The sequence below is a fragment of the Lichenostomus cassidix genome, chromosome 1Aa, assembly GCF_008360975.1.
Source record: "Lichenostomus cassidix isolate B80296 chromosome 1Aa, HeHo_3.0, whole genome shotgun sequence".
Taxonomy (NCBI): Eukaryota; Metazoa; Chordata; class Aves; order Passeriformes; family Meliphagidae; genus Lichenostomus; species Lichenostomus cassidix.
The window spans coordinates 12,731,456-12,746,226 of NC_139480.1; the positions used below are offsets into that span (position 1 = coordinate 12,731,456).

At 40.0% G+C, this 14,771-nt stretch overlaps 1 protein-coding gene across 4 annotated transcripts in view; it reads left to right on the forward strand.

Annotated features, from left to right (window-relative positions):
- The window catches only part of LHFPL3 (LHFPL tetraspan subfamily member 3), a 227,924-nt gene that overhangs the window by 142,383 nt on the left and 70,770 nt on the right, over positions 1-14,771 (forward strand). For 3 of the 4 annotated variants that reach the window (XM_085040404.1, XM_085040414.1, XM_085040394.1), the window contains exon 2: positions 9,111-9,347. In XM_085040404.1, the coding sequence (XP_084896530.1) occupies positions 9,111-9,347 (237 nt within the window). Of the gene's footprint in view, positions 1-9,110; positions 9,348-9,710; positions 9,841-14,771 lie in introns of those variants that run through there. The other variant, XM_085040385.1, reaches the window with a different exon arrangement.

Here is a 14,771-nt window from a genome sequence, read left to right on the forward strand (position 1 = left end):
GCCCTTTTCCATATCTACTTTTCTTCTTTATTAACCTGAGTGAAGATCATTGGACTATTTGTTTCAATTTGTCTTGAAAGAGTTAGCACAGCTTGACTTTTGGCAAGCTATCTTTTAGACCTGCATTATCTAGCCTTCAAAATGTATTTTTCTTTGCTAATTAGTCTATTTTCCTGGAATTTCTAAAGTCTGTGCTCACATCTTTTTTTTTCCAAGGCTTTTGTTTTTTTTGGAAGGTAGGTAATGAGGGTAGAATGAAACTGTTTGTTAGTCATCAATACAGAGCTGACAGTATCCCTGGAATTTCATTTATCTTGTCAAGATACTTCAGAAAATTTACATCTCTGTCCAAAAGAAATTTAAGGTTTACCCCACAATTAGTATTAACATCTTCAGTCTAGTTAGCTTGTTAGTAGTTTCTTTAGCCTTTCAAAAGGTTTGTTTCTCTGAAATATGCACTAAAACCCAGATTCAGAAACATTTTTATTCATATCCTGATTTTATTTAAATTTAATTGACTCATGGTCATTGAAAGTAAGGTTATTTTCAGCTCTTCCTTCTCTTTATCAAAACCACGTTTAAAATATCTTCGCCATTTGGATCAGTAACTTGTGGTAGAATGTCAGCTGTATATATCTCAAGAAATCTCTAGCCTATGCCATTCATATTAACACCAATTCTCCAGTCTTTCTGCTGTAGCCTACACAGTACTAGTGTTGAATTTATTGATTAATTAGATCTAATACCTGTCAGTATGCCATGGTTTGATATGTTCTGGCTGAAGAACAGGTTCTACAAAGAGAAATTAACATTAAATTAGAAAAATATAACACTCCTCTGTGACAGCATTCTAAACAAGCCCTTTCAATGGCCGGTCGAGCATGTGAGAAAAGTGCTTTTTGGACATGCCCACAGCATCAAACACCCTCCCTGCATGACAAGTGACACCCAGGTCATGGCCCTCAGCACAGGTGCTTGCAAAAGCCTTTGTTATTGCTGTGATCTCTGGGCAGGGACCCCAGCTGGCACACAGACCTCCTAACACACATCCTGTGCTACAAAGACATGTTATAGGAAACTCCAGTGGGTTGTGACACACTTCTCATGTTATTTTAGATACTTTAAACAGAAAATGAGAAGCAAAAAAAAAATCATTAGATCCCAGGGCTTTTGGACACCACAGGAGGTGATAGAGGATAAATGTAACTTTTGACATGCACCTTCCTGTGGGTTTCCAGCTATACCTCCTCCCATACCTGATTCATTGTAAAGAAGTATTTTTATCTCTTATCCTATATGATTTCACTTTACCCGCTCTTCATCAGTTAGTCATCTACTGTCTCTGGTACAGCTATTACCAGTTTTTTGTCATGACATTTCTAGGGATTTTTTCCCACATAGTGATTAGCCCCTTATCCATTAATAGTCCCCAGCTTCCATATTTTTTCTGGACAAGGCTCTATAAATACCTATTGCATATAACCATGGTTGGAACACCAGAAATGGTGTTCTTTCTCAAGGAGTCATTGGGACCCACCTTGTGAGTCACCTGCCACACACTTAAAAAAATCGATGATGATCTTACATTATCTTTATTCTCCAGCTAATATAGTTGTTGTACTAACTAAATTATTTATAGAACTGAATTAATCTCAAAGTTTAATTATCATGGCTAGTGATCAAAACTTGGAAGTTAAATGCTCCCCAGATGATACAACCCCACACAGAATTTCTGCCTCTATCAAATCAAAGAATTTTCTATTCAAACATGAATTTAACACATGAGATCTGAAACAGGTCCCCTTAGTGTGATAAAAATTTTCTTACAGTTAATTTAACTGAAGTAGATTGCACTATCTTTGCTACTCTTTTCTGCTTATTTACAGTTTGACACATTTCTTCATATAACATTACTTCACTTTCTCAATTGTTTCCATCTTTCTGAACAATTCATGTTGTATAGTGCTCATCTTTGGGTATAGCTCTCAGTCACCCCTATTTCTGTTATATCCAGCTTCACATCTTGCAACATTTTGCTGTCTAAGCATAACTAGCAGGCATTAAAATGTCCACCTGTCTACTCAGCCAGTCTTCTCTCCCTGACAGTAACACCTGCTTCACTACCACTTTCCACAATATTATTTTCTTTATCTCTACTGTCCAGTCACTGAATGTTTCATCTTCTTTTTCCGTTTTCTTAAAATCAGCATGTGAAATACACATATCTCTTTATATGTGTATCAGATTTGGCATCAGAAAGTCCAGGCCCTAATAAGTCAAATGGCCATAATTGCATCATGTCTTTTATATTATTGCAGGAATGCAGTGGGAGGTTTTCCTACTTTTTCCTCCCCCTTAGCACCATCTATAAATGTTCTTAATCCTGTGGAGAGATTCGGAGTTGTCTACATTACCAAGTAAGATGATTTTAAAGTGAATAAGTAAATTAAAGTAGTTACTGCTGAAACCTTTCACATCTTCATCACATGGGACTATAGGGTTTTACTTCAAGTCAGAAATAGTTCTGTCTCCTGGACCAAATGCCCTGATTATACATGTTGTTTGAAGTTTTCTGAAGGAAGATTAACCCACAAACCTTTGCTCCTTCACCTGTCAGGGCGAGGTTGCTGGGAGCACCATGTCAATGTCCTGGAGCAATTCCACAGGGCACCTTCCTTGCCCCACATGGAAACCCAGGGCACAGAAGTCCCGATAGGATTTTATCACTCCAGCTCTCTAAGAACACTGCCCTTGAATCTTGAATTTCATTACGCTTTTCTCACTGACTGCCTCATACTCAACAGCAGTCATGTGGTTAGCAGCCTTCTATGAGCACCACCAGCAATTTCCAGTCTGCTTATGCACAAATTAGCAGGCTGTGTCATCTTGGGGAGCCAGCTGGCACCTCTCTGAAGAGCCTCTTCAAAGGTGGACATTGTATCTGGCAGCCCTCAAACAGAGCATCAAATAAGAAGTCTTGCATGACATTTGCCTCTTTGTATTGCACAAGAGCAATTTCAGATATTATGGAGGCTCTTCATAGTTCAAGAGCTTTCTCTTAGGCACAGGTTCTGTGGTGATGAAGTCCACACATTGAGCCAGAATTTTAAAGTCCTCACTCAGTGTTGGAGAACTTTTAGAAATTAATTTCTAGGCTCCTCCAGAAGCAAACTGTTCTGCATGCAGCAGAACTGTTTCTGTGGATGGAATCGGTAAATTGAGAGATTTATGGCATTTGCTTCAAAATTGCACATTTCCTCCAAGCCATAACATAAATATAAACACAGAGGATTATTATCCCACTCAGCAGTGCAGTCCACATCACTTGGAACAATCTCAGTTGATGGGTGCGTAGTCTCTGTCTTTACTCAGGACTATATTTGACCCTGTGTCTTCAGCCACCTCCACTCAGCATTTCCTTCTTTTCCCAGCTACAAGCTCCTGAAAGACTAATCATAATCACCGACATGGCTGGGAAGAACTCTGCTCAGTTTGCTGGAGTTTTAATGGGTCACTGTTTTTGTAAATACCATTTAGGGGGAAAAAAAAGGGATACAAAAAACAGCTTGCATTTTTGAACCACAGAGGTTTGAAGGCTCTTGCATGTGTAGGCATGGAAAGAAAAGAGATGGTCAGCATAATTCCTGTTCCATTTTTCTGACTCCTTTATCAGGAAACTTGCCATCATTGTACTCTGCATGCAAGCAAATTTGGTATGTTGTCAAGAAAAGAATGAAGATGAGAGAGGAGTCCTGCCAGCGGGAATTTCTCAGCACTGGTTTCCTGCATAGCAGTCAGCTTTTTTTATAAATAGAACCTCATTTCGTGCAATGATATAATATTAATCTGTCACCGTATTTGGCACAACCATGGGATCATGAACTACTTGTTTGCTAATTACCATTTGAGCCTATGCACAGAGCACAGGCTGTGATAATATTAGCTTGGTCAGAGTCACAAGTCTGTCAGTGCCAACAACAATTCAGTGTCTGTTTCCAATCTCTGAAACTGGTGTATCTGCATCCTTTCATCCCAGGAGGTAAAAATCCTGGGCTCTCTCTTCTAGTATGAATAATTTGTCTTGTCACTCAAAGCCCTAAAGGAAAACCATGTGACAGTTTCTGTTAGCTGTTCACACGAGCAAAAACTTTTTAAGAAGACAAGCAAATACATGACATGTTTAACTACTGTTTATTAATTATTTTTTAAAAGCTTGAAAAGTTTCACCAGACTCCAATATGTAGGAGAAAGCAACTGTTTAGGTGGTGAGGGACTGAAACAGGTTGCCCAGAGAAGTTGTAGATACAACATACCTGGAAATGTTTAAGGCTGGGTTGGATGGGGCTCTGAGCAACCTGGTGGGTGAATTAGGTAAACTTTAAAGTCCCTTTCAACACAAGCATTGTATGATTCTTACTCCATGTCTTACAGGAATTGTAGAGTCACAGAATCATTTAAGTTGGAGGAGACCTCTATGATCATGAAGTCCAACCTTTAACTCTACACTGCCTAGTCCACCACTAAACCATGCCTCTAAGCCCCACATCTACATATCTTTTAAATATCTCCAGGGATGGTGACTCCACCACTTCCATGGGCAGCAACTCTTCCAGTACTTGACAAGCCTTTCAGTGAAGAAATTTTCTCTAATATCCAATCTAAACCACCCATGGTGCAACTTGAGGACATTTCCTCTTACCCTGTGGCTTGTTACCTTGGAGAACAGATCCCCATCTGGCTACACCCTCCTGTCAGGCAGTTTTAGATTGTGAAAAGGTCTCTCCTGAGCCTCCCTTTCACCAGCATGAGCAGCTCCAGCTCCCTCAGCTGTTCCTCACAAGACTTGTGCTCCAGACCCTTCCCCAGCTCTGTTCCCTTCTCTGGACATTCTCCAGCCCCTCAATGTCCTTCTTGTAGTGAGGGGCCCAAACCTGAACACAGGATTTGAGGTGTGGCCTCACCAGTGCTGAGTACAGAAGGACAATCACTGCCCTGGTCCTGCTGGCCACACTGTTCCTGACCCAGGCCAGGATGCTGTTGGCCTTCTTGGCCACCTGGGCACACCCTGGTTCATGTTCAGCTGCTGTCAACCAGCACCCCCAGGTCCTTTTCCCTGGACACATTTTCAGCCACTCTGCCCACCCTAGCATTCCATGGGGTTGTTGTGACCCAAGGGCAGAACCAGCACTTGGCCTTGTTGAACCTCACAGCACTGGCCTTGGCCCATCAGTGCAGCCTGTCCAGATCCCTCTGCAGAGCCTTCCTGCCCTCCAGCAAATCAACACTCCTACCCAGCTTGGTGTCATCTGCAAACTGTGTGTGAGTGCATTCAACCCCCTTGTCCTGGTCATTGATGAAGATATTAAACAAGACTGGCCCCAATACTGAGTTCTGGGGAACCCCACTGGTGATCAGCCAGTGATCAAGGTTTACTCCATTTGCCATCACTCTCTGGGCTAGGCCATTCAGTCAATTTTTCAATCTAGTGGAAATTATGCCAGTAGAAGCCATGAGCAGCCAATTTATTCAGCGAAATACTGTGGGAAACAGTCTCAAATGCTTTAGTAAAGTGTGGGTAGGCAACACCCACAGCCTTTCCCTCATCTACTAAGCAAGTCACCTTGTCATCACAGGAGAGGAAGAAATGGAGGAAACCCAGGGTCATCATTACAAAGATAATAATCCTGGCAGGAGCTTTCTCAAGCAACCAAAGGGCAAACAATGTGGATAAGATTCTTGTAAGTTTTACAGTTGCTCAAATGGCTCTGAATGGTGTCAGTGAAACTAGTCAGTCGTTTATCAATTTCCACCTGCTGCTTGTCATGAAGGGCCTTGGTTAGCTACAGAGGGCCTAGGCTGGGCTGTCTGCAGGCTCAGGAAAGTGGTTCTGATCTCATGCATCCAGATCACACATAGAGGACTGTTTTCAACCAATATAGGTTAAACTTGTTTCTTACTTGAATCAAAGGCTCCGTTGGAATGTATGATCTAAGTGTTTTCATCATGTCAGTGAACTTTTCAAATCTAAAACTTTCTGAATTAATTAGAACACTATTACTACTAAGTAGTAAAACAGTAGTAACTCTTGTTTCATTTCCATTTCAGTAACATTGTCATTAGAGACAGTGGAAGTTTAGACAAAGATGTGGGACCCATGTTAGTGTTATAAAATAATCTCTTAGCAGTTTCACTGAAATTGCATAAAATTATTTCCATTTTCCAGATTTGTATGAAGCTGAAAGTAATTTCCTTTAAGAGAAAAATCTAATCCTCTTTAGAAGAATTTAAATGTAAAAATTTCTAGCAATGCAAAGTAGATCTGTAGGTGGATTTCATGCCTGTCTTTTCAATCTTTTAGCTGATAAAAGAATCATTACCTGTTTATATTGTTGAGCAAGTCAGTATTCTTAAAGGCATTCAGTGCAAAATATTCCCTCAAAAAATAAAGACTCAAGGTTGACTAGTCTTACGTATGTTAATTTCTACAGGTAAGGTATGATTCCTGCATCTGAAGATGTTGACTAAGTAGTCATCTAGTAAACAGCATCATAACTGTATAGGGAAAAGAGAGAATTATAATATCACCTCCTTGATATCTGTCTTTATGCAAAAGAATCTTGTCCAGACACCATTTACCTGTGTGTCTTATTACCAAGAGAAGCCCAACTGCAACCAACACAATGACTCCAGAAAGTTAAGCAAGTATATCAAAGAATGCAGGAACAGAATTCAGGAAAGATGAGTTAATTGGAAATCTGAGGAATGCAGCTGGGAAGCTGTGTACTGAATTCCTCAGATAAGGGTCCAATTTTTTAATTACCTAGGTGTGAAAGAATAAAGTAAAATTACTTTTAGGAAGTACTAAGAACATGTCTGATCTGATATGTAATAAAAAACCACAGAGATTGCAGTATTTGCTATTTATGCGCAATTAAAAGAAAAATCCCATATCTCTTGATCATTAACTGAGCATTAAGCTTCCTCACATGTTGATGATGATTAATGAAAGTAAACTGTCTTTGGTAGTTGCTGTTATATAGTAAATAAAACTTTTGTCAACAGCTAGCTGTGTAAACATGGACATTTTCATCAACACAAGAAGTTTGCAGATTTGCTGCATCATTTCAGTCCCTTGCAAGTGTGAGGGCAACTCTTATGTGTTGACTGTGAGAAATAACCTTTCTGGAAGTGTGAGTAACCAGCTCAAGAAAATAAAGCACTGTACTATTTGTCTCTGAGGCCTTTGAAAGATCTTATATAATTGTGTAAATGGGTTAAGGCAGGCAATACGCAATTTACAATTTGTCCAACCTGCATGTTCTGAATAGATTGGTCCTTATCTAATCACCCTTTTTTCTAAGCCTAATTGTCCTTGAAAGTATTATAAGCTGTTATATTTTCACACAAGTGAGCTGTTCAGGAGGAATTTGTCAAATGCCTTGGGTGCAGCTTTTACTGTATGTCAGATGTTTTCTGCAGACACGCTTTCAAGACATTGTCTACAGCAATTATGTAGCTGTCAAAAGGAAACTACCATTCCTGAGCTCTGTTTACACATCCCTCTTCCAGTATTTCATTGTATTGATCCAGTGTAAATCTTTTTCTATTTTGTGGGCATTAGAGGTATGTAAAATGTTAGTGCCTTTGCTTGTTCAGAAAAGACAAGAAACCTGTCACAGTTCCCACAGTGACAGCAGTGTTGGTTGCACAAGCTACTTGGTGCATAAACTGTGGTTTCCAAACAGAGTTCTGACTTAACAAAAACTTAAAATTTTGAAAGCCACATGATGTATTCTTTTCAATTAGCCCATTTACCTGCAATTTTGAGCATACTGCATCAATATAATATTAAGACTTGTAGAAAATGGTTTAGGATGCATTGTATCTCACCAGCCATACCAAGAAAGAAAGGCTAATGCTGTAAATGTGCTTGTTTCCAAAGTAGAAAATTACTGAAAGCATATGGATTTTCTGATTCTCTTAAATGCAATAAAAACTGAGGAATGAACCCATTCAACATAATCATTATTTTTAGATTTTTCTTATGTTACTTTATTTCTCAATGCTATCCTCTCCTGCTGAAGGTGACTCTACCTGGCTTCAAGAGAGGTGTTACCAGAACAATTTGGAGGTTTTTGATCATAGGTTAGTTTGTACTATACCGAGCCTGCTGGCAACAAATAAGTTCCTCCTTTCCCAAAGCATCTTAGCTCAGGAGTTAGCAGAGCTCATTGAGAGAGCTTTAAACTAGATTTGAAGAGGGATGGGGACATAGCCAGGCTTGACAGACATAAGATGTGGGAAGATATAGCAACCACTCCAGTAACAAAAGAAGGCTTAAGGCAGAGCATCTCAAAGCACAAGCAGCCGAAGATGTAACCACAGGACAGGACTATGGGGGATCCCTTTGCACCCCTGCTGAGATATTGACACAATCAAATATTTCCACGAAGTGCCTTTACACTAATACTTGCAGTATGGAGGACAAATAGGAGGAAATAGAGATGTGTGTGCAGTCACAGGGCTTTGATCTCATTGCAGTTACAGATGTGGTGGGATAGCTCCCATGGCTGGAATGTCATCATGAACATATGCTTAGGAGGGACAGACCAGAATGTATCAAGCTCTGTCTTGGGGTGGATAGTGAGCAAGTCCAGCGTTTATGGGTCAGGATAAAAGGGCAGATTACTAGAAATGATAGGTACATTTTTTCCTCTCTTTTAATCTGGTTGTTTGCCTGACACTAATCCAGTGTTACCTTTGAATATCCAGGTTCTTAACCATTTTCCTTTTTGGTTTTGTGTGATCCTTTCACATTGCATTGAAGAAAGTGGTCACACCAGGAAAAAGTGATTGTACTGATGCAAAACCTGCCAGGGATTCAGGAGGTAACAGGTTTTTTAATCAAGGTGTGCAATTGATGTTGCATCTTAGGTTTTTATATTAAATACTTAATCACAGCATGTAATTCTGTGACTTGTTTTTTAGTAACCTAGCTTTGAAGCTCAGGATGAAAAAATCTATTGCTTTAATGATAACTTTGTAGGTTCTCATCAAAATGAAAGCTTGGTCTCATTATCCCATTGTTCTCCTTTTCTTTTTTCTCCAAGCTGCCTGTCTCGTCCTGGGTTGTATGATTTTTCCTGATGGCTGGGATTCAGATGAGGTAAAACGGATGTGTGGTGAAAAGACAGACAAGTACACGCTGGGGGCTTGTTCAGTCCGCTGGGCGTATATCCTGGCAATTATTGGAATCTTGGATGCCCTGATCCTCTCATTTCTGGCATTTGTGCTTGGAAACAGACAAGACAGCTTGCTAGCAGAGGAGCTCAAGTTGGAAAACAAAGGTAGGACTGCTTCAGAAACACTATTGTTGGGTGGCCTCAAGGGCAATTGCTTAAAAACAATAATCAGTTTCAATTTCATTTTATTTTATGCTTAAAAGTTGTCATGCTGGCTTACTGCCTACATTGCTAGGAAAGAATAAATGCAAGGGGCAGAGGATGTTTTGAGTTTCAGCCTCCAAAAACCCAAGAAAGTTCAAAATTGCCATAAATTCTGCACTATACATGACTTATCCTTAGCTTTTAGAGCTGTAGATGGGATGTTATTGTGTTACTCATGTGTATAGTATTTCATTAGCATTTAATTTTCCCTGTCTCCATCCTTTTCTGTACCTCATGCAAGATTTGTTCACTTGGTTTCTTTAGGATTTTGCAATCTGAAAGGAGTGTCTGTAATCTGGCAAATGTGTTAGCACAGTACACAGGAAGGGGGGAGTGCTAGGGGCTGGCAATGAGCTACATAATGGAACAGCCCATATAGTGAGGAGCTGGTGGACTAAGGATCAGAGCCTGGAATGAAGAATAATCCTAGTTCTTGTCTGAGTGTTGCTTTGAGCTCATTAGTCAGCTCATGGGAATCTAGGATGCTGTAGTAACTGAATACTCATGCACTGCTTTGGGGATAAAACTCATTTATAGATTGAGTACATAAAACTGGCTTGGACCAGAAATTTATCATGTAGTTGCAAGACAGATGTTTTTGGTAGGTGTGTGCAAGCCTGACTTATTTCTGCAGCCCCTTCCCCTCGTGCTACCCCGGCATGCCAGCTGAGTATCTGATGTGATAGATACTACAGAGGGCATGTCCCTGCCTTATCTTGTTAATGGGCCTGTTGTCCCTGGATCTGTCTAATCCCTTCCAAACCTGCTGATACTGTCAGCTTCTCCAGCACTGCATGGCAGCAAGTTCCTGAAGCTCACTACTGCTAAAGAAGTACTTTCTTTTATCTGTTTCAAATTGATCCCCTGCTACTTTCACTGACTGTCCCCAAGTGCAGGATTCTGCATTCAGCTCATCTACCACCTTTGCAATTTTGTAGGCTGCTTCTAATAATAGCAAAGATATCAGGAGCCTTTCACCACTGGATTGCTGTTTGGCATCCTGTGTTATATGAAAATAGCTGCTCTCAGTCCTGCTCCAGAAGGACCATTATCTGCATACCTTACAGCACCAGTACAGTGGCCCCTGCTTGCTGGATTGCAGTCAGCACACTCAGCCCAAGGATAAACAGACTTGAAGATTGAATTTCACATATGATTCCAGACCTGGGTGGAGCCTACTAATGTTGTGAGTTAAGGAAATTGTGTGTCGCTTGCAATTGGGTGTGAACATCTGTCCTGCAGGTAAACTGAGGGCATCAGCTTCAAGGACTTTCCCTGTGGCCCTTTCCTGTAACCATAATATTAATCTGCATTTGAAAATCAAAATACTTCTCAGAAGGGTATTCACAGCTATGCCACAAGTGCTTTTGGCATTGCCACTATGACTGATTTGCCTATACCATATAGAGCTCATGTACCCAACAACTACTTGTATCAAAGAAACGCATCTGGTTTGGCACCTTATGAGCAAAAAACAGCTTCTGGAGCCTCATCACCTCTCACATCGCTGGCACAAACCCCTGCCAGAACATTTGGTCCCCAGCATGTCTGAAAAAATCATTCAGCAGCTCAATTTCCTTGGATTAAACACAGAAACATACCACACCACTGGCTTGAAAACAAGCCAGAACTCAACAGAAAGGGACCTACCCCATTTTGCCCTTCACAGTCAAGCCTAATGATCACCACTTTTTAAACAGTCTTTCAAATTAAATGAAAAAGAGTCAACTTGGCTTCTAAAAAGGACGTTCTCTCCCCTCTTGTCACAAAAAGCTTCTGCTAAGCAACAACAGGGCAAGTCTAAAACCCCCTGATCCCCCCAGCATTTCCCCACCTGCGTGTGTTGCCACAAGGCACAGGTTCAGCCCTGAGGAGACCCAGCAAAATGTGGCAGAGGCATCTGTCTGTGCCCCTGTGCACTGAACATGCATGAGTACTTTGACATTTAGCCCATAAATTATGCCCCCTTGTCCTCTTTCAGGTTAACAGGTAGTGAAGAATTACTCATCAGCATTAGTTCACATGCAGAGTATCCATGGACAAAAACTGTGTCTGGGTAGTCATGGCTATCCATTTGGGATCCCAGTGACTCCTTCCCCTTTGTGGTGGTGTTGGCACTGTACCTGAGAGGAATCTCTATTTGCCCTGTCAGCTCATCTTCCACTGCTGGGACTTTACCTCGTGCTTGTGGGTGACATTATGCATTAGCTCAGCAGTGGGTAAGACACAATAAATTAACTACGAGAATCACAACAGTGTTCATTTACATGGAAAAAACTTCAAGAGAAAGAAATTATTAGGCAATGATCAGACATCTGGGCAGTTGTTTTCTTAATCAGGTAGTTTTGTCTGGAGGCTTTGATGCAGATCAGGTCCCACAGGCTCATTAATGAGTCTATGGTAGCTGAGCAAGAACTTGTTGCCACAGCTGTGTCTGAGCATTGCTGGCAAGGAAACAGTTAAATGTACATGAAACACAACAGGATAGTAAAAATGTGAGAAGATAACTGAAAAAGAAAAAGCTGTAATTCTCTGTAGTTTTCATTACCATGCTGAATTGTCCACCTGCTCTGTGTTTTTGATGCCTACAGTTCTGTATATTTACATAGGTTAATAAATCCTTGTAAGTAAGGAATTTGACTGTTAAAATTATTCATGGCAGGAGATGGCTGTGTTTTAGCTATAAATGAAAGTTTTCTTTTGCACTACATGATAAAAGTAGTGCTTACTCATTTGCTTAGGTGTGAGAGTAAACTGTCGTGGCTTTCATGTCTCAAAACTGTAACTCAAGTTTGGCAGACTTTCTCCAGCTTATAGTCTCTTTAATGCAGTTTCCTAATCATGCAGATTTAAGCCAATAATTCATAAGTTTTTTATTTTAAAAACTACCATTTAAAGGGAAAACAAGGTATTTATAAGAAAACTTTCCCATTATCTTTATGCCATTAGCTAAGGAGGGGAGATAACCATATTGCATGGTTTTCTTTAATTTATAGGAACTAATAGTAATGACTTAAAAGCCTGTATGTCATTAAACTAATGACACACAGGGCACTAACAAAAATAATCAGAATTCATCTTAGCTTTAAGCTTCCTCAGCACCATTTTGAATGAGCCATCAACATCAGGCATAAACCTTGATGTGTTGTGTAATTACATAATTTAACATTTTGAACTGTAATGTCTTAATGACATTAAAAAAATTTTGGCTGGAGGGTAAAGTGACAAAATGAGAAGTTTCCAAAAGAAATTGAGGGTGCAAGGCAACTATATTTATGGTAGAAGGTGGACTGCATTACAACTGATAAATACAAGAGCATTCAGAAACACTATTCTGTTCGATAGTATCAGTCAGGATGGGTGGATGATGCATTTTGTGAATAGTTGTGGCTTTTCCAATGGACAGAACAGCTTCAGAAGCTGTTAAAAATTTGACTTATCTTTGGGGCCTGTATAAGCAATATAAGCACTGGGTCACAAATAAGCAAATTGCATTAGAGATTTCCTGGAGTTACAAGCCTAGAGATGAAATAGGTAGAAGGAGCTGGGAGATAGAAAATTTGAAGGATTCATCTACCTTCCAGTGATTGCAACTCATGTGGACTCCAAGTATACCATGCTGCTTCCAACAGCCATGTATCAGAGAGCTCAGCACAGGATGCCCAGCCCAGAACTTGCCAATTGGTTGACACTTTATGCCCTTATTACTCTCCTGGTTGTTGAAGGCTGGCTCCATACATCAGAGCTGCAGTCACAGCTTCAATTGATAAGTGGCTCATCTATCATAGCACCACTGCAATTAGATCCACTTGTTAATTTCTTTGTTCAATTACAACCTATTTTCCTTCAGGTATCACCTCCACAATGAGCTCCAAGTAGCTCTGAGTAAAAGAACAGTAGACAAGTAGTACCAGATATATTTCATTTTAAAACCTGCAACTAGAAGCCAAACTAACAGATTTTTTAATACCTTTTTCCCCAAAAAATTTCTTCTTTTGATAATGGCAACCATTTTCCTAAAAGAGAAAATATAAAGCTAAATGTGGAGATTTTATGGTGTTTGGCATCAGACAGAACTAATCTCTCCAGAATGAAGGTATTCATAGCACTGCTGTCTATATGTCTATACATCTGTAAGATCTATGCCCACAGTATGAAGTTGCATCCAAGGAGTGTATGAACAGTCACTGGACCACATCCAGAACCTTCCTGTGCAGTGTCCTAGTGTCATGCACTCTATTGCCCAGAGTGTGTTGAATTCTGTCACACAAAGCAGAACAGCTCTAGCCAGAGGATTTTTGGCTCCCCCCTCCACAGCTGTCCACAGTATGTTGTGCAGGACACTCACCTTCTGCCTGCCTTGGTTTGAGGGTGCTCTCTCCTTAGGTAGAAGGTTTTCAGATTCCAGCCCTGATCTCTAATGACAAAGTATTTTGGAGGTTTTAGTAGAAACTGAGGGGAAGAAAAGAGGGAATGAGAGCAGAAGTCAAGGAGTTTTGATACAGACTTAAAAGACGCTTCCAGGTCTTCCTTTTGAAAATGTCTATTTTTGGTTTTGTGAGCTTGTGAGAAGCACATGTATATGTATGCAATAAGCTACTTAGATTTTCCTACTGATATTGAATGGAACTAAGGCAAAAGCTTTGGAGTGATGTTCAGAAAGCTGAGTTTGATTCCTGATTCTCGTACTGGATCTATCATTTGATTTTTTACATTTCTCTGTCATTTGAATGGGAAGGAATGAGACTGACTTTGTTGATATGTTGTGGTTCAGCAATGAAAGATGAATTAGAAAAAGTAAATGATGGTGAAATTATTATCAAAACATGTGTTCCAAGATTAAGGTCTGATAAAAGTATTTTATCAAGGAAATACTTTGCCAATATGCTAAATGATGATACTCTTAAGGGGAAGCAAATGAGACATCAAGACTAAAAGTCAAAAGCTGATTAAAATACCTTATTAAATAAAGGTCAATCTTGCAGTAGTACTGATTGATACATCAGCTGATCCAACAGCTCCTTTCCAGCTCTACTTTCTATAATGAGAAAGTAAAATTAGTCCTAAACACATGCATTAATTACTTAACTATAGAAGTCGGATACCATGAATAAAGAGTCCTAGTTCCCCACTGATTAATCAAGGAAGAACATAGTGAACTGCTTTCTGTCTCATAGGAAGATGTATCCCACTTGCTGTTAGCCTCTGTAAGGACTCTCATAGCTCAGTTAAAGAAATTATCATTCCATTTGATGAGCTCAGGATATGAAGGACTTACAGGATGGGATCTTATAGGCAAGCTTGTAGCAAAAAAGGTTAGGTAGC